At 39.6% G+C, this 27,052-nt stretch overlaps 1 protein-coding gene across 10 annotated transcripts; it reads left to right on the top strand.

The window, feature by feature from the left end:
• Window positions 1-986: 986 nt before the first annotated feature.
• LOC118235135 (high affinity cGMP-specific 3',5'-cyclic phosphodiesterase 9A) lies at window positions 987-17,428 on the top strand. Of its 10 annotated transcripts, none has more exons than XM_035432190.1 (20): window positions 989-1,213; window positions 2,618-2,812; window positions 4,150-4,220; window positions 4,505-4,603; window positions 4,863-4,906; window positions 5,389-5,443; window positions 6,177-6,247; window positions 7,913-8,000; window positions 9,150-9,228; window positions 9,479-9,568; window positions 10,774-10,860; window positions 11,076-11,180; window positions 11,311-11,393; window positions 11,595-11,751; window positions 12,250-12,363; window positions 12,665-12,769; window positions 12,867-12,995; window positions 13,408-13,503; window positions 13,894-13,967; window positions 15,101-17,428. In XM_035432190.1, the coding sequence occupies exons 2-19, from the start codon at window positions 2,744-2,746 to the stop codon at window positions 13,942-13,944; spliced, it is 1,593 nt and encodes a 530-aa protein (XP_035288081.1). In that variant the 5' UTR covers window positions 989-1,213; window positions 2,618-2,743; the 3' UTR covers window positions 13,945-13,967; window positions 15,101-17,428. The 10 variants fall into 10 exon arrangements, with proteins under 10 accessions (XP_035288076.1, XP_035288081.1, XP_035288079.1 ...); XM_035432191.1 differs by having other exon boundaries at window positions 990-1,213; window positions 13,900-13,967; XM_035432192.1 differs by having other exon boundaries at window positions 991-1,213; window positions 9,479-9,553.
• The last annotated feature ends 9,624 nt before the right edge of the window (window positions 17,429-27,052 follow it).

The raw sequence follows: 27,052 nt of genomic DNA, 5'->3' as shown, positions 1-27,052 counted from the left end.
ATCACATTCACTTTCACTTTCAAAAGCATTAAACGACTGAGTGAAGCATAGTATTTGAAGGTCAAAGCCACCATCTGTTCTCACTATCAATTTTCTTCACATGAACAGGAACTGCAAAAAAAACTGCAAAAAGCACTGAATTATCAAAATGAATAAAAACGGTGGTTAAAATGCTTGCATAAGCATATCACACAGTAATAAATCTTTAGGTGAAAAAGTACTTCTGTTATGTGTGTGAAATTTCCCTGACCTTGCTTTCACCTAAGTCTCTTCATTCAGCTGAAGGAACTGAAATCATAAGGGCTTCTGTAATCAACTTTAAGAAGTCAAATTTTTTTCTCATTGAAGTGGTTGGTCTTTCTAGAACTGACATGTGGATACCCAGACCCAGTACTGTTGCTCTTGTCCGTTTAGTTACCACTATAAGTGCCTCTGTGTTCTTAAAAGCTGTTGCACATTATGAAGACAAGGAAATAAAAACATTGTCTAACAAAGACATTGTATAACATTAATATATGCCTCTTCACATTGTACTCAACACTTTTCACTATAATCTTTATTGCTGTTTGTTTATAACTATTTTGGCAAAATGTCTAAATTCATGCACTCCTGTATGAATGATTTCAAGTCTTTCATATTGAGTAAAATAATATGCTTGGAATAATATTTTGTTTTAGATTCAGTTTTAATGTCTTGTAATTACAGAAGGACCCTGATTCCACCTTGATGTTGTGGCATGAGAGATGATTATTTTGAAACACAAAATAAATTCTCACAACAAATTAAAATCTGTATGAGCTTTAAAGAAATGTTTGAATTTGTGACCACCCCCCCCCCCCCCAGAAAGAAAAGAGAACAGGTAAACAGGGAATTTTGTTTCCTAATTTTCTGGCTGACATAACTGAGCCAGTTAATCATAAGACACACTACATGATTGAAATGCAAAGCAGTGGGGGGTGGGAGTGGGGGGCTGCAAACCTCACTATGGCGACAGTCTCCTGGCAACAACAAGGTGGTCATTATTCTGAAGATCTTCAGGTTTCCCACTTCCTGAACCCACCCTCACCCTCACCCTGCCCCACCCCTCCCACCTTCCAACAGCACCACTACCACCACCACAACCAGCACGCCTGCTCAAACTCAGTCTGCAACAGCTGCAGGTGAGTGGAGACGCTCACATGCAATAAGGACGGAAGGAAGCATCACTGACACGGTAAATTCTTACTCATATTCATCCTTCATTTCATTCCCTTTATGTACTTGAATTTTAGAAACAAGGGTTCTTTTTGTTAATATGCAGCAGCATGCTTATCTATGCGTATTGTCTTTGTAATTCTCAAACCCAACAGCTTCTAGAGGATAAATCACCCCATGTGCATCTTCTATGTAATAGTAATCATCATCAGAAAAACCTTTTGCTGAATGTAATCGTAGTAATCAGAATTGAATGTCAAATTTAAGTACCAATATTTCTGTGGGTCATTATGTACTTTACTAGAAAAGGCACATTGTAGGAATTGGTAAAGTGGGTGAAATTAAAGGATCAGCTGCTTGTGATCTAGTTAATGGGATTGAGTTTGTGCAGTAATCCAGCATGCATTCATCAGAACTTAATTGTATGTGCAATGGAACAAAAATGCATGTATGTTTGAGGAGCATTTCTGTTTCTCAAAATAAAAAACACTGACCAGCACAGAGTGAGCTTGAATGTGATAGTGATATGTTCACTGTATGTGTATGCAATCACTATATATCAGTACAGCAGCGTATTATTTTCTATGAAATACACAGCTAATATCATGCATGCAGGATTGCAGGATCCTTTGAACAGGCTGTAGTGGTCAAGTGTGCTTAAGGGTTTTTTTTTAGCAACCAAAAGCAGCATTCAATTTGTTTACTTGATGATCAGATATGTGAATGCAATTGACACTTACACTAAGTGCTCTTTTCACCCCCGTGGCATAGAAATGAACAGAGAGCGCTGAGAGTGCCTGTTTGCTCATTGCAAGCTGCCCACTTTATTTCCAAAATGAGTTTCCATGGTCGGTTAAATGGCCCTATGAGATATTGGCAGGTGTTCATCATATCAAGCAGGGTACTTTAAGTGGCATACCTTTCAGAACACTTGCCCTGCCAAGGCTTACGGTCTGTATTCCCATCTCAAATGTGTTGAAATGGCTTGAAATATATCATAAAATATAAGAAATATATTGTGGACCAGTCATTGCTGTTTTAATTTTAATGTACAGTATATATTTATGTTGCAATCTTTCTGGAATATGTTGCAAAATTCCATGCTGGGAAACAATTTATTGGAAGTATGAGCTAAACTGTGCAAACAGCAGCACAGATTGATGTTTTTAACTATACAACATATAGCAACATGATATAAAATGAATTGAAATGTAAAAAATGAAAGGTATAAGTAAGTGTGAAAGTGCATTAATGCCCACGTGCATGCATGCCTGCATGAACAGTATAAGAATGCAGATTTAGAATGTAGTCGTGCTGAACACTTTGAATGTTTTGGAGAGGGAGAGCCAGTTAGCGCCCCAGGAGAGTTAGCAGCATCGCTAATTTCTGCTTTTTTTGCTCCTGCCCTGCTCCCTCGAGACAGCCCTTCTCCTGAAATCTGACGCCGGGACCCTGGCGCCGCTTCAGGCAGCTCCTGAAAATAGAAGGACACACTCTTGACAGGCTCCTGTCAGTCTCCATCCTGAGCTGGTGAGGGAGGACACGTGCCATGGGCTCTAGCTCCTCCTCCTACGCTCCCAAAACCATCTACCTGGACGTAGACGGAAAAGTCCAGAAGGTTAGTTGCACAAATCGCCATGTTAATGGCATAGCAGTACTTTGAAATGTGTATAGAGATTAATAAAATTAGATGATAATGGGCCAGTTTCGCAGACATAGATTAAGCCAAGTCCTAGACTAAATTCAATTTTAAATGGAGATTCTACATATAAAATTCTATTTAGTTCAGGACTAAACTTAGTCTGTGTTGGTGAAAAGAGCCCAATAGGTATTGATATCAAGTGTATCTACCCATTCTGGGCTACTAACAGAATGATTAAAATGCACATAGGAAGAGAGTTCAATATGACAAGGAGCACACCTACCTCAAACAAAAATGTAAGTCTGACCATTCAATTTGACCACTAATACTAAATCTTAAAAAAACACAAATTAATTTATAGTAGGATAAATGATCAAGCACCTAGTTCTAGTTCCAAGTGCTGATTAAATTTGAAAATATGGAATCCAAACTTTAAGAGGGATAATATTCATTACAAATAATAATTACAAACCAAATTAACTTTTTATACACAATAATTTATTATTGATTGATTTATGTATGCAACTTATATGTGTGGTATTATTCTAATGTAAAATGTTATTTGTTATACGTGCTGGTTACATAAGTTTAAGCTGCTGACTAGATGTAAGTCCCAATATATTATATAATTTGAAATATATGAATTTTAAAAAATATATATATTTGAGAGCTGCTGACTGTGAACACATACATAGCTGTCGGTTGAGATCATTCAAATGAAAAGGGAGCTTGTCGCGTACAGCATCACAGGTGCGTGTGGCAGTGTAGTCTGAGGTGACAGCTGGCGTGAGCATGTTCATTCTCTGACCGCTGCCTGTCAGACCGCTCACCTGTCGAGCTTCAGATTGCTTTTTAAAGGTACTTTCCTTTTTCACAAGTTTAGCTGGGCAAAAGGCTGAACCTCAAGCAAACTCAAGACGTGTGTGTATAACTACGGGGCGTCCTCCGCTTGTGCCAAGTGCTTGTGACTGTGACTGACACCGACTAGGTTGATTTCAGTCACACGCACCTGTAATTGGAACATTAATCAATCAAATGAAGTCAATGTCAGAGGCTACTGGCCCAGTCTGTGTTCTCTGATGTAGCGTCTTCCCATGATCTCTTCATCATTTCACTGATCTGAAGTGACCACTGGTTGACTAGATGAGGTTTCTGCCATATTGCTTCCGCCTGTCCATGCTGTACAGACCAGGTGAAGAAAGAGAGGATTTGACCGTGTTTGCAGGTGATTTAAATTCAGTAGTCAGGGGATTAGAACAGCTCGCTGTGCATGCTTGGAAAAGATTCCATTAGCATTTCTCTGGCCCGTTTAGGTGATTTTCAGTCGACACTGCAGTCCGTGTGACATCCGGGAGCTTCTTTGTTCTTCTTCCAACATTCCCAGGTCAGACACCTTATACTTGTCTCTCTATCGCTCTCTGTCACTTTCTCTCTCTCTCTCCCTCTCTCTAATTTGTTCAGTCACTCAAATCACCATGCTTATTAATTTACCCCACACTTCTTTCATTCACACATTCACTCTTTCACAGACTCATTATCCTTCACACTCAATCTATCTCCTATCTCCTATCTCCTGTTGACTCATTCACGTGCGCACTCACACTTAATCAAGCGGATGGGAGAGATTTGTTTAAAGTGAGATTTCTAGATTTCTCGGTTTATCTTCAGGAACACTGCCATAATGCTGGTGGACCCAGAGGGAACCCTGGTCTCCATAGATCCTACCATGCCTACCAATTCTCCTAGGTACGTAATTCACACTCCTAGGTAAGTATCTCTCTCTCTCTCTCTCTCTCTCTTGCCTGAATGAAGGCTGCAAGCAACTGTCTCTGACATGAAAAAAGCTTGTTATACATACATACATTCATGTAAAGTTATGATTGTTATGATATCATTCACAGTTGAAGTTCCCCTAAGGCAAATCTGATTATCTCGTATTATTATGCCTGTGCAATGGTAAACTGCCTTGATTATACTGGTGCGCAGTGCATTAATGTTTAATCTTGATTTTCTCCCTAAATCACAGCAACTTATACAAGGTCATGCCTTTATGCACAGGCCAGCTGGGAGGTACAGTATAAATGCTATATTTTACCAGTTAGAGCATCTCTCTTCTTGTTTCTGTTCCTTTAAAACAGCACCATTGTCAAATTAGGAAGTGATTTGATTTCATTAGGGTAAAATGTATTCAGTATTCATAAATTGCAAAAGATGAATTACATTATGTATGTACCTGTAGTCTCTTAAGATCCCCACCACAGTTTGTATAAATATTATTTATGGTCATTAACATTAAGTACAGTCTAGACATTAATCATTGTAACCTGCTATAACACAAACTTGCATAGAGTGATAACTTTTTATCCAAAAGCTGGGATAGTTGTCACCCAGCTGAACCATTTCAACTGATGAAATCAATCCTTCAATTGATCGAACTGTTGATTCCAAATTAAAGACCTCACTTTTTTGTCGAAAGATCACTTATTCAGGCATTGGACAATAGACTCCTAACCTGTATAATCGTTGATTTGTGCATGTGACCCCCCTTGCAGAGAAAGAAGACATGTTTCAGAATGCGCTGTCTCAAGTGGCTGATCAGTTCAGCAGGTAATTTGTATTCCCTGTATTTCAGCAGGTAATTTGCATTACACATACGGCACACTCTGACTTCTCATTCATTATTCGTTCAGGGGTTTCAAAATTTGGGTCTGGAGACACCTAGAGGCCTATTGCGGAATTCCAGGGGATCCACAACCGAACTGAATATGTATATGAATGTGAATTTAAACATATTGCTTCTAATTCCTTATTTCACAAATTACATATCATAGACTGTCATTATTGTATTATAGGCTGCTGTATTGCAGGCTGCGGTGGGGTTGACTTGGCAGACTTTGCCAAGACTTCTTGAGTTTGGTGTCCACAGATAATGAAAATGTTTGGGGAACTCCTGGCTGAGCGCACTGGAACTTTTAATGGTGATGGGTTTTGGTGTGGTATAATAGTTAGGGTCTGCTGACGCACTCCCATTGTACCCTGAAGCAAGGTACTTGAATTGAACTTGAACCTGAATTGATTCAGCAACATCTAGCTGCATTACTCATGTAATGATGTATTACTCCATGTAAGCCACTCTAAATGCTGATATGTCTTATGTAATGCAGAACAATAGAGTACACTCTCCATCTTAAACATATCTTGCAAGAAACGCATTACTGCATTGCCTCTTCCTCCAGCTCTCTTTTGTCTGGGATCTGTGTGTCCCCTCACCTATAATAGCTTATCTGTTTGAAGAGGATCTGACATGAACGTGGCTGTGGGGGGGGTCTTCCTATTACAGGGCTTTCCGTATAAACGAGCTGAAAACAGAGGTCACCAATCGACTGGCCATGCTGGAGAAGAGAGTAGAGTGTGAGTATCAACTCAATCTGTGGCAGTGCTGTGTGTGTGTGTGTGTGTGTGTGTACGTGCATGCGAGCATGCGTGTGTGTGTGTGTGTGCATGTGTGTGAGTGAGAGTGAGTGGGAGAGTGAGTGAGAGTGAGAGAGAGAGAGAGAGAGAGGGAGAGAAAGAGAAAGAGAGAGTGTTTGCCTGCCAGTAAGTAGGGCCACCAGTCTCCACCATGTGACCTGCAGGGATTTTAACTTGTATTTCAATGGTTATCCTCGAGGGGTCCCCAAAGCCCAGGGGTGGCCAACCCTGGTCCTGGGGAACCACAGGGTCTGCTGATTTTTGTTTTCACCTGAAATACAACAACCACTTAGACCACAGAAACCAGGTGAGGTGAGTTGACTGTGCCATTGGCTCTCCAACGGCACAGTCAAGTGACTCATTGTAGAACTGAGTTTCTAATTGAAATTTTTATTTAAAAAACAATTAGTTTATCTAATATGGGGAGTCAGGAAGGAAAGTGGACATGGATGGAAGTTCAAATGTTATGAAAAGCATGTCTTTGAGCCAATGGGTCTCACTCCTGATCATGGAGAGCCACAGGGTCTGCTGGCTTTCATTATTATCCAGAACTTGAGTCGCACAGCACTTTATTAATTAATCAGTTGATTACACGTTGACTCAGGTCACCTGGTTTCTTGAGTCTGAATCGGTCACTGATCTTAAGGTAAAAAAAACTAAAATAAAAAATAAAAAACTGCAGAATCTGTGGCTCTCCAGGGCTGGGATTGAGTATCGCTGCAATAAAAAGAAAAATGCTTCTGTACAAAGCAGGGCTGTCCAATCTGGGCGGGTGTGGGTGCAGGTTTTTGTTTCAACCCAGTACTAAGACACATGATTCTACTGAATCAGGCTGAAGACCATGATTAGTTAATTAGTTGGATCATTAATAACAACATTTTTTAAACGTTTTTCTGTTAAATTTATAGCTTCTGTCATTTTTAGCAGTATGCAGTTCCCAATGCTTCTAACAAAACCTATCATACCTACCCCTGTACAACCTTTTAAAATACCACAGCCTGTTCACAGTAGTAAGTAATCAAACTGAATTTAACATGTGGGTGTCACTTGTAAACATCGCGTCAATCGTCATCTGTGCTTAATTATTGGCAATTACTTTATCCACGTAGATTGTTGAGGTGGTCCAAATGGAATAATTGCTTGAGGGGGGGCTTGGCAAAGAGGCTATCCTGGCCTCTAGCTGGCAGAGGACTGAAGTACAACGTGAGAAAACAAGAGGAGACAAATTGCTGGCCCTACCAATAAGTCACTGTTCTCAGAAAAAGGTTTCTGTGTAGTAACACACCCCACGGTCTGGTATGGAATCCAAAATGTGCCAGGTGCCCTCTGTGGCTGCAGCCCTAGTGTGCGCTGCAGAATTAGCCGTAGTGTTGCCCAGGCAGCGAGAGCTTGGTCCTGCTCAGCTCAGCTGCTGGACTGCATGGTGGGCAGTTGGCAGCACATTCTTTGGAGGATGAGCGTACACACTTCCTGTGCTTTAGGTTCATACAAATATGACTGGGCATTCCAAATCTGTTGAAAATAAAAAAAAATCAGGATTAAAACATGTTTAGAATTTAACAAAATAAAGCATTGCTGGTGTTTGCTGTTGGTTGGCTATTGCAGTGGAGGGGTTGAAGGTGGTGGAGATTGAGAACTGCAAGAAAGACCTGAAGAAGCTACGTGATGAGATGGCAACCAGAACAGGAGGGAGGTGAGAGTGCACTGAGCAAGTTGGGGGCGGGGCAGAGGTAAAAGAGACGGAGCAAGGCATTGTTGGCACTCAACATTGTGTCTCCATACCTCAGTCCAGTGAGTGTTGTGTCACTGGACTTTTTTAGAAGAGGCTGAAGACAATGAAACCTTTATTACTAGCTAATTATGCAGAGGAGTGGTTTGATAGTTCCTTATAACCAGAAGGTTGCAGGTTCAAGTCCCAGCTGAACACTGTTGTTCAACTCTCGAATGACAAACAATTTAAACCTCTGTATGCTAGATGGTAGCTATCTATTTTGCCCCTGATAAAATATAAGCAAATAATGACTATTGGTATTACTACTACAGCTAAACAACAATAATAATAATAATAATAATAATAATAATAATAAATTAGATAATAATACACTAGATACGTGAAGGATATCAGTCTGCTTTCAGTATATGAGATTAATTATATTTTATCACAGCAAACACATCCAGAACATTGCTTTTATTTTCTCTTCAGTAACAGGCCTAAATATTTAAATAGAAAATGATGTAGTTTGGAAGCTTGGACCACCCTGGGTACCCCTGAGAAGATGCCAGCTAATTCTGACTAGAATAATGGCACCAGTGAGGGGGTATCAGTAGGCGGTGCACTTGAACTGCAGTGCATTGTTCTGATGGTCTTTACTGTCCCTGTGGTTATTAAGCCTCCCAGAGCTCTATGAAGAGCAGGCGCTCATGAATAGTCATTAGCAGTGAGACTGTTACTTTTATGCTTCTAATTCTATTGCTATGGGTATGCGTAGAATCATTGTAACAGCCAGTTGTTTAGGGCCAAAAATATGTGCCACTCTTGCATCCTCATGAATATTTATGAGCCCATCACCAGATCTCTTTATGCTCCAACCAGAAATCTGTATTTCTGAATGAAGACTGCAGGGTTTTCAGTGCTGATTATGGTTTTCAGTAGGTCTACTCAGATTAGTCCCTCGTTATGAATCTAGGTTAGGGTTGACCAATCGGAGAGGATGACTTCCCTTGACTTGAATTTGATGGCCAGTCAAGGGTGAGCAAAAATAAAAAAGACCTCAAATCTTTTTAAAAATTGTGAAAATTCCCACATTTTTGTTCCTTACAATACTTAATTTTGTTTCTTTAGAGTAAGCTGTACCTGCAAATACAACTTTGATGATGGAAAGAAACTGTGTCCCAGGCGAGATGTTCCAAGCTACCCAAAGGTAATAATAATAATAATAATAATAATAATAATAATATAACTAAAATATTACACTTCAAAGTACTACATATAACAACAAACAATTCTTACAGGATACATGCACAGGTACAGAGACAACAGGGAAAGCAGTAGCAAACATGTTGCTGTTGAATCTAACTTACAGTATTCTTACTTCTTTATGACATTCATAGACTACTTTTTCACTTTACCTATTGGACCATTTCCTAATCACAAAAGCTTGATTGCCACAGTATACACTGTCCCAAGAAACCATCGAAGCCCTGAAGAAACCTACATTTGACGTTTGGCACTGGGAACACAACGAGGTTAGTCACATTCAGGTCAGCACGTGATTGCTTTTAGCCTGGTCTCATTCTGCATTCTCTTTTCAGCATCAGCTAACAATGGGCTGTGTTGTTTATTGTGTTCACATGGACCGCTGCCCAGGTCTTTATTCTAATTGGCCTTCATTTGTATTTTGTAGCATTTATATGCCCAGTTGACCTCAGTTTTATTGCATATGGATTGCATTTAGTGTTGAACACAGGATTACGGTGTATTACCTTGATAGTAAGCATGCTTCCGCCTTATGTTTGGATTTAATTGCTTTTGCTTTTTAATCAAAAATGTTTTCCATATTTCTGTCTCTCTAATTTGGCATTGGCAAATTTGCTTTTTGAGCCATCTCTATGCCATCTGTGCAGAGAACTATAGCTTTATTGCACATGGTTGGAATATTGCATTTATCTTGGTCTAGTTTTGGATCGTCTTGTGACACAGTTGATAACTGTCATATTGCGCATGGTTTTAACCCTGAGTTGACCATGCTCTTATTCTGCATGTTTTTAATTCCTCGTTGAATGTGGTGGTATTGCGCATGTTTTTATCCATGAGTTGACCATGGTTATTGTGTAAGGTTTTGACACACTAAGTTGACCAATGATCCTATTATGCATGGTTTTAATCTTGCATTGAATGCGGTTATATTGTGTATGGTTTTAATCCTGCATTGAGCATGGTTGTAGTGAACATGAGAACAAACTAACGCAAGGCGCTTGGATGCAGGAACATATAAAATTGGAGAAGAAATGATTTGTACTGTCGCATGATGCTCCAAAAGAACAAATAATTACATTTATTTAGCCATTAGAATGGGTTACATTTTGATTACATCGGTCTTCATAAGACCCCTGGTTACTATTCAAATGGGTCAATTTAAAATTTGCACCCTCGATCTCCTGTAGATGCTTGAGGTGTGCTACTCCCACATAAACTTTTTTAGAGCATAAAGTGAGTGTGCGAGCTTTTTCTTTGTCTGAACATGAGTTGACCGTGATCTTATTGTGCATGGTTTTAATTCCTCATTGACTGTGGCCGTATTGTGCATGTTTTTGGCCATGACTTCACCATGGTTATTGTGTATAGTTTTGGCACTGAGTCGACCATGGTCTGATTGTGCCTGTTTCTAATCTTGTTTTTAATCCTGCACTGACCACGGTTGTATTGTGTATGTTTTTGATTATGATGTGGCTGCATATTGTTTCAGATGCTGAGTTGTCTGGAGTATATGTACCATGACCTGGGCTTGGTGAAGGAATTCAACATGAACCCCATCACACTCAAGCGCTGGCTGGTAAATCCCACACTGCGGTCTTCCTCAGGATCAAGCAAGCACTAAACAGTGCACTCGGTCAAGTAACGGTTAAAAAAGAAAGTGCATCAAACGCTTTCCTCATTGAGCAGGAAAGACACATTCTTACAACATCAGACATGGACTTAGGCATCACTGCTGTGTGAACCCTTATTTATCTTACTTCGTCTGACGTGTCTGCCTCCGTCGTGTTCCAGCTTGGCATTCAGGAGAACTATCGCAACAACCCATTTCACAACTTTCGCCACTGTTTCTGTGTCAGCCAGATGATGTACGGCATGATTCACCTCTGCAGCCTTCAGGTAAGACCGCCCAGGGGTGTCCAAAGTGGGCTTGAGGGGTGGGGGGGTGGTGGTGCATTGTGGGGTTGGGGGGTAGTGAGTGCCCTGGAAATGAACAGAGAAAATGAGGGCTGCTTGTGTTTTCTCTCAGGAGAAACTCACCCTGACTGACATGGGCATTCTCATGACGGCCGCTGTGTGTCACGACTTGGACCACCCCGGCTACAACAACACGTGAGTGTCCCTCTGCCCCACCCACAGAGACCTCACTGTCTTCAATGGCCGGTGGGCTGTGAAGTGTAAAGATGCAGCAATTAGCATTGTTAGCATTGTGACAGGAAAGCAGCAAGTTAGCCACCATATAAATAACAATGCACATTTCAAAAGGAAAAATAGAGGGTGATTATTTAAAAAATAACACACACACCCCACCAGGTATCAGATAAATGCTCGCACTGAGCTGGCGGTACGCTACAACGATATCTCGCCGCTGGAGAACCACCACTGTGCCGTGGCCTTCCAGATCATCTCCCTGCCCGAGTGCAACATCTTTGCCAACGTGGAACTCGAGGTCTTCAAACAGATCAGGCAGGTACGCAGAGAGGCAGCGAGGCTTCCCCACTCTACACCCAGCACCTTCACACAACTGTGCTTCCCCTGTGTCCAGCAATCCTTTCTAAAGAAACTGTTTTAATTGACTATGAAGATACATCTGCTGCCTTTGGTTTTCAGTGTGAAAGTTAAGCTGCTAGTCAATGCTGGGTTTTTTATCAGTTTGCTTGTCTTTGCTGTTTGTATTCTTTGGACTGAAATCCTTTCGTAGCATTCTGAGTTAGCTGATGGAAAGTTTTAAATAATATTCAGTGGACAACAATGATACATATTTGCTTCTAATGAGCTATGTGTTTGTTATTTCCTAAAAAATATTGCCCAATCATCTGTGGAAGTCGAAAACTGTAGAGATGAATGTAGCCATAGTTTCAGGGTAGTGTGTCTATTGATCTTGAGGGCTGTGTGTATGGCTGATTGCCAGGTCTGACCTTGAGAGTAATGTACGTTATGGGGCTGTGTTTTGGTTCACATCTGGCAGGCCATCATCACTCTGATCCTGGCCACCGACATGGCCAGGCATGGGGAGATACTGGACTCCTTTAAGCAGAAGGTGGACAACTTTGACTTCACCAACGAAGAGCATGTCAGATGCGTGCGTATTGCCCACCTCAGTCCTTACATTTTTATTCGGAAGGGACACGTCATGTGACCAGTCCCTCCTGGCTCTTCTCTTCTTTAACTGTGTGATAAGTATTGAGCTGGTACTCTGGGATTTGATTAGCATGCATGAAGGACACAGTCAATTAATGGCTTGGCTGAGGTGAGACAATCATATTGTTCTGTCTTTCTCTTTATATGTGTGTGTGTGCTTTGCTGTGTATATGCATGCATATGTATGCCTACATACGTGTGTGTATATGCGCATGCACACTTGCTTGTATGCGCACGTGCAGCTGAAGATGGTTTTGATCAAGTGCTGCGACATCTCCAACGAGGTGCGGCCGACCGAGGTGGCTGAGCCTTGGGTGGACTGCCTGCTGGAAGAGTACTTCTTGCAGGTATAAGCATTCAGCAGATCCCTTTTCCATCAGGAATAACACAGAGCAGGACTGAATAACACGGCTTCTCCTCTTGACCCGCCGTTCCGTCTTTCAGAGCGACAGAGAGAAAGCCGAAGGGCTCCCCGTCGCTCCCTTCATGGACCGGGACAAAGTGACCAAACCCACGGCGCAGATCGGCTTCATCAAATTCGTGCTCATCCCCATGTTTGAGACCGTCATGAAGGTGCGTGCGTGACTCTGCGTGTGGGTTTGTGAGAGAGGTGCAAAACAGAATTTACACAAATTAGGAAACAAATGATTGCTTTTTTTTTTACATTGTTTATTTTCCTGGCAGAATTTCTCATTCACATAGAACTACTGCCAATATCTTCCCTGTAACTTGAACATTTACAAAAGCAATCTGTGCAAAATACTTGGATCAAGGACACAGCTGCCTGTCCTGCCACCTGGAACATTCTCATTCGTGTACTCTTCCAAACTTGCTCCACCACTCTGCCATAGATTCATGCATTTCATAAAAATGCTAAGCTGTGTTCCTGTGACGGAATGGTAAAAGCAGGAAGTGAAGCTGAAGATTTGCTATAGGAGCCATTTGTCAGAAAGGCTTGTCAGTAAACTGCTTTGCATTTCTCCAGCTCTTCCCTCAGGTTGAGGAAGTTATGGTGCAGCCCCTGAGGGATTCTCGCGACCACTACGAAGAGCTGAAGCAGATCGATGACGCCATGACCGAGGTAAACTCTCCACTCCTCCCATTCCCACAGAGTCCTAGACGACCTTTCTGTAGTGTTCACTGTGTGTGTGTGTGTACGCCCATGCACACGTGTATGTAAGCGCATGAGTGTGTATGCGTGGGTGCTTGTGCGTGTGCCTGTTAGTTTGTGCACACCATCTGTAAGGGGAAGCCAATAACCCTTCAGCATTTCCACTCCTGTCTCCTAGATACACGAGCAGTCAGCTTATGAGCTTTCTAAGCCTTATAGCCCTGAGACATGCAGAGTCCTAGGCACAGAGGCGCTGAGTAGTTTGGCTTTCTCTCTATCTGCCTGACCACTGCTCAGCTGAAAATGAGGCTCCAGGTCTCTTCGTGCTAACATAACGGTGTGTCTTCTGTCTTACGCGAGGCACAGAAGAAAAAATCTGAAAACATGCCATTAGGAGGGAAGAAGAAATAGGTTCACCCGTGAGCTCGGTGCAGGTATGTAAGTGCCAGTTCTGCGTGTCCTCTGTTTTCTGCTTCCTTCCTTCCTGGCGTACCTGCGTCTTACGCACCTCGAATCTGGAATGAACATGAAGAACTTCAATTTGAACTCACCTGAATATGCTTTACAACTACCCTGTCTTGCGAATACAGTCAATAACAGACATTTGCCTCTAAATAAGTTTGCATTTCAACACCTCTTGCACTCTTCATGCCTATAACTGATTATCAATTAAATGTTAGTCTTAAAGAATGCAGCCCTCTATAGGGATTCATACGCAACCTTCAAATGTGCAGTAGCTGTACCTTCTCATAACCAGCAGGTACTGTAATTAACTTACTTCTAAGTTAACCTTACATAGGGATACAACTATATCCACTCAAAGTGGGATTTTATAAATAACTACTTAGTCGTGGCTTTAGAAGTAAGCCACTATATAAGATTCAGTTTGATCGTTAGACCATTTTATAAATGAGGCCCCTGGTTCCAGAAGCTGCATGATGTCTGACACTTGGCTAAACTAAGTATGAGTTGGAAGGAAGTATCTGGAATGTACAGGAAATATCAAGAATCTGCTAGAAGAGTTACAAATTCAAAAGTTGGAGTGCCTGTCTGTCTGAAAGCCTGTGCCTGTCTGCATTTGTTACCATGTCTGTTCACGGTAAAGTTACCAATCATCTACATTCCAGCTAGGTGTCTTGTTTCTGTTGCAGTGCTTCCTCTGTCAAGTATGGCATATTCCAAATGCCAAACTCAAATCTTCATCCATGACTTTGACTAACACTCTTGGCTGAAAAAAGCAAAGTGGTGAAAATGTGTGCTGTCAGAGAGCTTTGAAAACAGGGGTCCTATGAATATCCTGCCCCCCAATAAAAGAATATTAATGAGAAAATAATGACAAGAAAAGCTACCATCAATGGCAATCTGGGTTGGCTGGGTACCATTCTTCATGCAGTCAATGCATGGCCATCAGTGGCAATGAAATCACACAGGAAACTTCCTGAATGCATAGACTTTTCATACTGTTTGCTTTATCAGAGAGTATTTCAGGTAAGGGATGTGCCAGGTACAGACCCCCAGCTGTGTAAGCCCCGCCTCTCTTTCTGTTGTGCCCTTGCATTGATTCCAGGTCACAGGGAAGCCCTCCAACCCCGGCCTCCTCTGTCCCCGGTCATGCACCTCCAACCTCCACACACCCATTCCACACCTGCCCTGAGGACCCAGTCATCTGCCAGGGCCTGACCTCTGTTCTTCACCTCATCCTTCAAAGACATGCTCACGCTGGCCCTGTTCCTCCACTGACATGTGACCATAACCCTATGTAATAGATGCATTGTGCATCTATTACAGTCCCGAGGTGGCAACAGTTGTGCATAATTGTGCTGCCGCCGCTCCCTGACCCCTCTTGGCATCACATTGTACTTGCTGACACCCACCTTTTTGTTCACAGATAGAACATTGTCCTGCGCAGAATATTCAGCGTCTACCGGCTGTCCCATTTCAGTTTAGAGTACTTAGAGATAAATTAAAAGCTTAGGCATATGACTCAGCTGAAGAAAAAGAGAACAGGCAGGCTTTTCCCATGTAGCAGGTGTTTTCCTCGGTGAGTCCACCTTTTGCCTCTTTTTCCAGGAGGAAGCAGTCAACTCTGATCACATGACTTTGGAAGAGACTGAAGAATGTGGAACCAAACTGTAGTATAGCAGTGTACTGTACCTCAGATTTGTGTAAAATGGGCATGAACCTTATTTTGATCAACCATGTAATCAGTCACTGAATGTGTCGACAAGCTTCATTGCCCATAGACAAACAAACAGCCATTGGTTTAATTATTGGTTCAGTTATCCAGTAATGATCAACACAGCTTAATTGCTGCTGTGTAGAATTTCTTGCCTTGGAGGATTAAAGTTAACAATGTACGAACTCTTCCCTTTAAATAGAAGTACAAATAGTTCTACGGTTAGAATGCTTCATATTTAATGTAAAGGTTGTCCTGAGCTCAGGGGGATTGGTTTAAATTCACATATTTATGATAACTGACATGATGGGCACAACCCCAACAAAAAGGCAAGATAAGGTCATTCAAGAAATGTTTCATAATATCCTTTATGTAAGTTCTGTAGCCTCCAATTTCATAGGTTTTTTCTGTTTTCACACATCCTGACTGTACACATGTATTATGGAATATATTTGCAAAATGAGTACTTCTATAGTGTATTGTTTGATACATGCATTTAATTTACATCTCTGAACGTAGCAATAACTCATGTTTCTATATAGACCTTACTGTGTATTTTGACGCACTGAAAGTACAATTCCTAAATATTTGTATTTTTGCCTTTCACTTTTTTGCTTTAGTACTTTAACCTGTTTGTAAGGGTGCACTTGAATATTTGTTGTTAGCATGTAATGTATACATATACATGAGCTGTGCACAGTTCACGTTGCAATTACTCTGTTATTCTATAAGTAGTGTTAATGAGAAGCCCTCAGACAGTTAACTATTCAAAGATGACACAGCTCATAACTTGTCTGGGTTTTTTTTTTTGTTTTGTTCTTATGAGCGAGTTGGAAAAACATTTTTCCATTGTGTTTTTGTTCCATCAGATATAGAATCAGAATTTGAATTTGCCCTTCATTGCATCACGACTTACTGTGTTTTTCTGTTGGGGGCACTTTCGGGCCAAGTAACTGACAGGGTGGCATCACCTCAAACAGTATGTTCAAAATTAAGAGGATATATGGAAAAAACAGTGCATGAGGACACTAGCTGATTTAGTGTTCATTTGACCTTTCCTGTCCAATTATTTTGACTTATCAATCAATACGGTGTATCCTTTGTTTTTGTTTTTTTAAATGCTCTTCAGCTACCTGCTGAAGAACCATTATGTTTTAACACAAGTGGCTGGGTTGTACCTCGCAGTAGTTCAGCCAGGCCCATGTTGCCATGACTCCTAAATAGCTGTTTGTGTGGATCTGGCATACGCCATTGTTCAGTGCTGAAAGGGAGGTGGTTTTGAAAGGTCTGGAGGGTTTCTTCTGCAGGGTCACAAAAACAGGCCACGCCCCCTTGCTTTCATACTGCGTGTCTTCCCCTCATGAACACCAGCATCTCTTGTCCCTCCCATTCCTGGATACCCTCTTTTTTCGGAGACAACCCGTAAGCAGGAGGTATGATTTCAGTAGACCGGCCTCACGTGTCGAAACACGCCTGGTGTTTTTATGTGTACCCGTGCCATCTGGGGTTGTCATTAACGTGTGAGTCTTCGTACGGGGGATTTAAAGGAGCAGTTTTTACTGCTACTTTACCGAGCTAGTAAAAAAGAAAGGGGCACTTTATTAAATGTGTACTCATTTATTTTTGGGTGATAAAATCTATTTTTTGGTGTAAATACACCACATTTTTGATGTCCTCACTGGTTGTTTCATTAAAAAAGAAAATCTGTGTACCTTTTTACTGTTCTTTTAGCCAAAGATCTTTTTTTAGACTTTTGTTTGTAAGTCCAATGGCTAATCTCTATGTAAATGTTTGCACAGAACACAAGGAGTCAAAAAAAATGGCGTTCTAACAGCAACAAGGGACACACTAGTCTCCAACTGAAGGCATATCTGCTGGGACTCTGTATGTAAATGGTCCTCCCCACCCACTCCCGTGTGTCAGGTGTATTTACTCTAACCTTGAGGCATATCATAATTAGCAATGACAATGATGCCTTCCCCAAAACCCCCACCCCCCTCCCTCTCTTATTCACCTGAGAATCAACTCTGCCTTTTTTCGTACTTAAATTAACACCCTTCCCCATCCTGGCTTGCTAGTAGCATTTGTTTTGTATGTGGGCACTAACAGCTTAAGCACAAACAGTGAAGATGAACACACCCTCCCATTCCAGGTGCTGAAATCCTTTCTTTTTTGTTTTGTACAAAAGAAAAGTTGCAAAAAAAGCAATAAAGAAGAATTAATTATAAGAGAACACCTGTGATCTTGTAAATCGGCAGTTGCCCGTAAATGAGAGAATTCTTCAATGCATTTGTGTTGTTGCCCTTTTGTTTCTAATTTCGTTCTGCTGGAGTGAATAAAATTGTCATTTACATTCCACTGTAAATTTTATTGTGGCTTCTGCACTGTAACACTTCTGAAGTGACTTTCCATCGCCTTCTTTCCAGAGGTAAGGTCTCAGACTCTTGAATGTGAAGTTTCCTATTGCTTGGCGCTGCCCCAAATTGCTCACACCACTGATATTACACAGAAATGAGTTCTAACCCTCCTAAATGTGATCGTGGGCTCCAGAGAGAATGCTGTTGTAAGCCAATAGTAACTTCGGTCTTAGCTGTGGGTCCACCTCGGTTTGGTTGATTTGCTGTTCATTTGGCGATTCTTCTCCATGTTCACTGCCTTTTCTCCAACAAAACGTGTTTTGCTTTCACAAATGTTTAGAAAAAGAGCTGGGATTCCTCCTAAAATAATTGGGGGATGGGCAGTGGCTGTGGGGAGCTGGGGTACATTCTTTCTCACAGTAAAGTGGATGTGTTTTTCTTTCTTTTTCCTTTTCTTTGGCTCAGAAGATATGGCTTTTTTAAGAGCACCATTTGAGCCGCATCGGGGACAAAGCCGCGAGGGCAACACTAGCCCGTGTTTGTTCTTGTACACGTAGTCTACGCACAGCAACTGTTGTTCCCAAGACAGCCACCCAAATGGAAGTGTTTGATGAGAGATTAAAAAGCAATCTGTCTCCTCTGAGGAACACTGCCTGGAGCGAGCGCCAAAAGCTGGGCCCCTGCCGAACTGATTCACAAGCCTGGAGGCCAGCGCCAAGCAGGGTCTCGCTGACAAATCATTTAACAGGGCTTATCTGAACTTCCTCAATGATAAGGGCAACAGGCGTCTTCCTGTTACTTAGCTCTAGGGTAATGACAAAGACGTGTGCAAACAGTGACACGTACACTGAGTTTTCCATCTGATCAAGGCTAATTTATTTACCTGACAATTCAATACCTGACAACACAGCACTGTAAACTACTCTATACATTTCATTGCATTCCACATAAGGCAGCCCATGCCCCTTATGATATATTTGTATGTGCTTTCAAATACAGTATATGTCCATTCACAGCAGTATGGTATAATGTTACATTCACCTTCCCAATTTGCAGATCTTAAAGGAGGAAAATAGACTATTCCTGATTCCACTCAACTCAGCCTGGACCCATTCATTAAACCTGTCATTTCCTCTGTCAAAAAAGACTGCACCAATCATATTCAACTTCCTCAGTCTTGCAGGGGTAAAAATCCCTGTTTGGCAAATGGATGGATGTTGGCCAGGAGTTCCAGGAGAGATAGATGCAGTGATGTCCCAATTGAAGTGGTTCAAAGTTTGTCAAAGTTGGCAGGTGGCGAACATTTTTATATCGCTGAACAATGAAACACTATTTGACCACTGGTTTTTTTTTAGGGATCATGGGACATAGACCATCTCATAAATGTCACATGACAAACATTTGCACATTTGTGCAACATTTGGATAGAAACAACTATGCTAATTGTCCGTATAATTATAATTTGGTGGCGTGTGACGTGTAAAGGTTGAATTCATTTTAAAAATCATAACCTGGCCAAGCGGCGTATTTGTAAAAGGAGAGAAAGCCACTGACAAAATATGGCAACAGGGGTCTAAAAGGCACCACAATGCTACTTTTCATGCATAAGATCCTGAAGGGCATCTTCATAAACTTTGTTTTGTATCTACATTAAAAATATAATCTTTGTTTTTGTGGATCTTTGTATTTACAGAATGAACTATAAACAACATTGTAGTTTTGCCTGGAAATATTATCTCCTTAATCTGTTTATTATCTTTATTGTTTATCCAGGTGGGAGTGGGATAGGCCATGCACTTTGCCTGTGAAAAGTTACCAACGGTAACCTGGAAAAAGCAGGATTCTTTTATGCACAACTGCTAGCAGCAGCCCTCTGAAAAACTATGATTCAAGTGTGAAAAATGACCTGACAGTAATCCGACCTCTCATAAAAACCGGCTCATGATTCCTTATCTTTATCACGGTTTATCAGGAGACGTTAGTTCTTTAAACTGCGTGTCAGCGAGAGGGATGTTTAAGATAAGTTCTCTGGAATTCAAAAGATAACAGATCTAAAATGTGTATTGCATCATGGAACTACTCCACAATGAATGCAAGTGCCTACATAAAAAGCATGTAGGCCTATGCTGAAATAATGTTATTATTATAGTTGCTATTATTATTATTATTGTCATTGTTGATTTATTTTTCACAGGTATTACTGTATTCATGATATTTACCTTGGTTTCCATCAATTTTAAATGGGTATTTTGATATTATTAGGGTTAGGGTTAGGGTTTTGGAAAACGGTAAATCTGAGGGTTGAGGTATGATCCTACAAAAAGTCTAATAAATGCTTTTTTTTTTTTTTTGTGAAAACATTTTTTTTTAATGACCTCAAATATATTATTTTGTATTTGTATTATTGTATTCATGATATTTAGCTTGATTTCCATCAATTTTAAAGGGGTTTGTTGATATTTTTAAAGGTAGCAATGGCTTAAATTAGGGTTTGGGGCTCAAACAAGGGTTCAGCTAGGGTTAGGGTTAGCGTTAGGGTTAGGGTTAGGAAAACGATAAATCAGAGGGCTGAGGCAAATTTATGGTTGTGTTTAGCAGGTTGAAGAAAGGTTAGGAAATGGGTTTGTTAATGATTTTGAATGAACCAAAAAAAATCTCTACTAGCATGTTTACCCACGACCCTACAAAAAGTCTAATAAAAGGTTATTCGTTAGGGAAACATTTTTGTTTTTTAAATGACCTCAAACATATTCTTTTCCATTTGTATTATAGTATTCATGATATTGCCCTTGTTTTCCATCAATTTTAAAGGGCTTTTCTAATGTTTTAATAGGTACCAATGGCTTCAATTAGGGTTCAGGGCTCAAACTAGGGTTCAGCTAGGGTTAGGGTTAGGGTTAGGGTTAGGGTTAGGAAAACGGTAAATCTGAGGGTTGAGGCAAGTTCACGGTTGTGTTTAGCAGCTTGAAGAATGGTTAGGACATGGGTTTGTTAATGATTTTGAATGAACCAAAACAAAAATCTCTGCTAGCATGTGTACCTATGACCATATAGAATGTCTAATAAATGCATATTTTATAGGGAAACATTTTTGTTTTTTAAATGACCTCAAACATATTATTTTTCATTTGTATTATAGTATGCATGATATTGTCCTTGTTTTCCATCAATTTTAAATGGGTTTTCTGATGTTTTCAAAGGTACCAATGGCTTCAATTAGGGTTCAGGGCTCAAACTAGGGTTCAGCTAGGGTTAGGGTTAGGGTTAGGGTTAGGAAAACGGTAAATCTGAGAGTTGAGGCAAGTATACGGTTGTGTTTAGCAGCTTGAAGAATGGTTAGGACATGGGTTTGTTAATGATTTTGAATGAACCAAAAAAAATCTCTGCTAGCATGTGTACCTATGACCATATAGAATGTCAAATAAACGCATATATTATAGGAAAACATTTTTGTTTTTTAAATGACCTCAAACATATTATTTTTCATTTGTATTATAGTATGCATGACATTGTCCTTGTTTTCCATCAATTTTAAATGGGTTTTCTGATGTTTTCAAAGGTACCAATGGCTTCAGTTAGGGTTCAGGGCTCAAACTAGGGTTCAGCTAGGGTTAGGGTTAGGGTTAGGGTTAGGAAAACGGTAAGTCTGAGGGTTGAGGCAAGTATACGGTTGTGTTTAGCAGCTTGAAGAAAGGTTAGGACATGGGTTTGTTAATGATTTTGAATGAACCAAAAAAAATCTCTGCTAGCATGTGTACCTATGACCATATAGAATGTCTAATTAACGCATATTTTATAGGGAAACATTTTTGTTTTTTAAATGACCTCAAACATATTATTTTTCATTTGTATAACTGTATTCATGATATTTACCGTGTTTTCCATCTATTTTAAATCGGTTTTCTGATGTTTTCAAAGGTACCAATGGCTTCAATTAGGGTTCAGGGCTCAAACTAGGGTTCAGCTAGGGTTAGGGTTAGGGTTAGGGTTAGGAAAACGGTAAGTCTGAGGGTTGAGGCAAGTATACGGTTGTGTTTAGCAGCTTGAAGAATGGTTAGGACATGGGTTTGTTAATGATTTTGAATGAACCAAAAAAAATCTCTGCTAGCATGTGTACCTATGACCATATAGAATGTCTAATAAACGCATATTTTATAGGGAAACATTTTTGTTTTTTAAATGACCTCAAACATATTATTTTTCATTTGTATTATAGTATGCATGACATTGTCCTTGTTTTCCATCAATTTTAAATGGGTTTTCTGATGTTTTCAAAGGTACCAATGGCTTCAGTTAGGGTTCAGGGCTCAAACTAGGGTTCAGCTAGGGTTAGGGTTAGGGTTAGGGTTAGGAAAACGGTAAGTCTGAGGGTTGAGGCAAGTATACGGTTGTGTTTAGCAGCTTGAAGAAAGGTTAGGACATGGGTTTGTTAATGATTTTGAATGAACCAAAAAAAATCTCTGCTAGCATGTGTACCTATGACCATATAGAATGTCTAATTAACGCATATTTTATAGGGAAACATTTTTGTTTTTTAAATGACCTCAAACATATTATTTTGCATTTGTATAACTGTATTCATGATATTTACCGTGTTTTCCATCTATTTTAAATCGGTTTTCTGATGTTTTCAAAGGTACCAATGGCTTCAATTAGGGTTCAGGGCTCAAACTAGGGTTCAGCTAGGGTTAGGGTTAGGGTTAGGGTTAGGGTTAGGAAAACGGTAAATCTGAGGGTTGAGGCAAGTTCACGGTTGTGTTTAGCAGCTTGAAGAATGGTTAGGACATGGGTTTGTTAATGATTTTGAATGAACCAAAAAAAATCTCTGCTAGCATGTGTACCTATGACCATATAGAATGTCTAATCAACGCATATTTTATAGGGAAAACATTTTTTGTTTAATAAATAACCTCAAATCTATTATTTTTCATTTGTATAACTGTATTCATGATATTTACCGTGTTTTCCATCAATTTTAAATCGGTTTTCTGATGTTTTCAAAGGTACCAATGGCTTCAATTAGGGTTCAGGGCTCAAACTAGGGTTCAGCTAGGGTTAGGGTTAGGGTTAGGTTTAGGAAAACGGTAAATCTGAGGGTTGAGGCAAGTTCACGGTTGTGTTTAGCAGCTTGAAGAAAGGTTAGGAAATGGGTTTGTTAATGATTTTGAATGAACCAAAAAAAATCTCTGCTAGCATGTGTACCTATGACCATACAAAATGTCTAATAAATGCATTTTTTTTAGGGAAAACATTTTTTGTTTTATAAATAACCTCAAATCTATTATTTTGCATTTGTATAACTGTATTCATGATATTTACCGTGTTTTCCATCTATTTTAAATCGGTTTTCTGATGTTTTCAAAGGTACCAATGGCTTCAATTAGGGTTCAGGGCTCAAACTAGGGTTCAGCTAGGGTTAGGGTTAGGGTTACGGTTAGGAAAACGGTAAGTCTGAGGGTTGAGGCAAGTGTACGGTTGTGTTTAGCAGCTTGAAGAAAGGTTAGGAAATGGGTTTGTTAATGATTTTGAATGAACCAAAAAAAATCTCTGCTAGCATGTGTACCTATGACCATATAGAATGTCTAATAAACGCATATTTTATAGGGAAACATTTTTGTTTTTTAAATGACCTCAAACATATTATTTTGCATTTGTATTATAGTATGCATGATATTGTCCTTGTTTTCCATCAATTTTAAATCGGTTTTCTGATGTTTTCAAAGGTACCAATGGCTTCAATTAGGGTTTAGGGCTCAAACTAGGGTTCAGCTAGGGTTAGGGCTAGGGTTAGGGTTAGGAAAACGGTAAGTCTGAGGGTTGAGGCAAGTATACGGTTGTGTTTAGCAGCTTAAAGAATATTTAGGACATGGGTTTGTTAATGATTTTGAATGAACCAAAAAAAATCTCTGCTAGCATGTGTACCTATGACCATATAGAATGTCTAATAAATGCATATTTTATAGGGAAACATTTTTGTTTTTTAAATGACCTCAAACATATTATTTTTCATTTGTATTATAGTATGCATGATATTGTCCTTGTTTTCCAGCAATTTTAAATGGGTTTTCTGATGTTTTCAAAGGTACCAATGGCTTCAATTAGGGTTCAGGGCTCAAACTAGGGTTCAGCTAGGGTTAGGGTTAGGGTTAGGGTTAAGAAAACGGTAAGTCTGAGGGTTGAGGCAAGTATACGGTTGTGTTTAGCAGCTTGAAGAAAGGTTAGGACATGGGTTTGTTAATGATTTTGAATGAACCAAAAAAAATCTCTGCTAGCATGTGTACCTATGACCATATAGAATGTCTAATTAACGGATATTTTATAGGGAAACATTTTTGTTTTTTAAATGACCTCAAACATATTATTTTTCATTTGTATTATAGTATGCATGATATTGTCCTTGTTTTCCATCAATTTTAAATCGGTTTTCTGATGTTTTCAAAGGTACCAATGGCTTCAATTAGGGTTCAGGGCTCAAACTAGGGTTCAGCTAGGGTTAGGGTTAGGGTTAGGGTTAGGGTTAGGAAAACGGTAAGTCTGAGGGTTGAGGCAAGTATACGGTTGTGTTTAGCAGCTTGAAGAATGGTTAGGACATGGGTTTGTTAATGATTTTGAATGAACCAAAGAAAATCTCTGCTAGCATGTGTACCTATGACCATATAGAATGTCTAATAAATGCATATTTTATAGGGAAACATTTTTGATTTTTAAATGACCTCAAACATATTATTTTTCATTTGCATTATAGTATGCATGGTATTGTCCTTGTTTTCCCATCAATTTTAAATGGGTTTTCTGATGTTTTCAAAGGTACCAATGGCTTCAATTAGGGTTCAGGGCTCAAACTAGGGTTCAGCTAGGGTTAGGGTTAGGGTTAGGGTTAGGAAAACGGTAAGTGTGAGGGTTGAGGCAAGTATACGGTTGTGTTTAGCAGCTTGAAGAAAGGTTAGGAAATGGGTTTGTTAATGATTTTGAATGAACCAAAAAAAATCTCTGCTAGCATGTGTACCTATGACCATACAAAATGTCTAATAAATGCATTTTTTTTAGGGAAAACATTTTTTGTTTTATAAATAACCTCAAATCTATTATTTTGCATTTGTATAACTGTATTCATGATATTTACCGTGTTTTCCATCAATTTTAAATGGGTTTTCTGATGTTTTCAAAGGTACCAATGGCTTCAATTAGGGTTCAGGGCTCAAACTAGGGTTCAGCTAGGGTAAGGGTTAGGGTTAGGGTTAGGAAAACGGTAAATCTGAGGGTTGAGGCAAGTTCACGGTTGTGTTTAGCAGCTTGAAGAAAGGTTAGGAAATGGGTTTGTTAATGATTTTGAATGAACCAAAAAAAATCTCTGCTAGCATGTGTACCTATGACCATACAAAATGTCTAATAAATGCATTTTTTTTAGGGAAAACATTTTTTCTTTTATAAATAACCTCAAATCTATTATTTTGCATTTGTATTATAGTATGCATGATATTGTCCTTGTTTTCCATCAATTTTAAATGGGTTTTCTGATGTTTTCAAAGGTACCAATGGCTTCAATTAGGGTTCACGGCTCAAACTAGGGTTCAGCTAGGGTTAATGTTAGGGTTAGGGTTAGGAAAACGGTAAGTCTGAGGGTTGAGGCAAGTATACGGTTGTGTTTAGCAGCTTGAAGAATGGTTAGGACATGGGTTTGTTAATGATTTTGAATGAACCAAAAAAAATCTCTGCTAGCATGTGTACCTAGGACCATATAGAATGTCTAATAAATGCATATTTTATAGGGAAACATTTTTGATTTTTAAATGACCTCAAACATATTATTTTGCATTTGTATTATAGTATGCATGGTATTGTCCTTGTTTTCCATCAATTTTAAATGGGTTTTCTGATGTTTTCAAAGGTACCAATGGCTTCAATTAGGGTTTAGGGCTCAAACTAGGGTTCAGCTAGGGTTAGGGCTAGGGTTAGGGTTAGGAAAACGGTAAGTCTGAGGGTTGAGGCAAGTATACGGTTGTGTTTAGCAGCTTAAAGAATATTTAGGACATGGGTTTGTTAATGATTTTGAATGAACCAAAAAAAATCTCTGCTAGCATGTGTACCTATGACCATATAGAATGTCTAATAAATGCATATTTTATAGGGAAACATTTTTGTTTTTTAAATGACCTCAAACATATTATTTTTCATTTGGATTATAGTATGCATGATATTGTCCTTGTTTTCCAGCAATTTTAAATGGGTTTTCTGATGTTTTCAAAGGTACCAATGGCTTCAATTAGGGTTCAGGGCTCAAACTAGGGTTCAGCTAGGGTTAGGGTTAGGGTTAGGGTTAGGAAAACGGTAAATCTGAGGGTTGAGGCAAGTTCACGGTTGTGTTTAGCAGCTTGAAGAAAGGTTAGGAAATGGGTTTGTTAATGATTTTGAATGACCCAAAAAAAATCTCTGCTAGCATGTGTACCTATGACCATACAAAATGTCTAATAAATGCATTTTTTTTAGGGAAAACATTTTTTGTTTTATAAATAACCTCAAATCTATTATTTTGCATTTGTATAACTGTATTCATGATATTTACCGTGTTTTCCAGCAATTTTAAATGGGTTTTCTGATGTTTTCAAAGGTACCAATGGCTTCAATTAGGGTTCAGGGCTCAAACTAGGGTTCAGCTAGGGTTAGGGTTAGGGTTAGGGTTAGGAAAACGGTAAGTCTGAGGGTTGAGGCAAGTTCACGGTTGTGTTTAGCAGCTTGAAGAATGGTTAGGACATGGGTTTGTTAATGATTTTGAATGAACCAAAGAAAATCTCTGCTAGCATGTGTACCTATGACCATATAGAATGTCTAATAAATGCATATTTTATAGGGAAACATTTTTGATTTTTAAATGACCTCAAACATATTATTTTGCATTTGTATTATAGTATGCATGGTATTGTCCTTGTTTTCCCATCAATTTTAAATGGGTTTTCTGATGTTTTCAAAGGTACCAATGGCTTCAATT

This window comes from Anguilla anguilla, chromosome 9 (assembly GCF_013347855.1).
Source record: "Anguilla anguilla isolate fAngAng1 chromosome 9, fAngAng1.pri, whole genome shotgun sequence".
In the NCBI taxonomy this organism is placed as follows: domain Eukaryota; kingdom Metazoa; phylum Chordata; class Actinopteri; order Anguilliformes; family Anguillidae; genus Anguilla; species Anguilla anguilla.
This window is presented reverse-complemented; position numbering and strand designations above follow the sequence as displayed.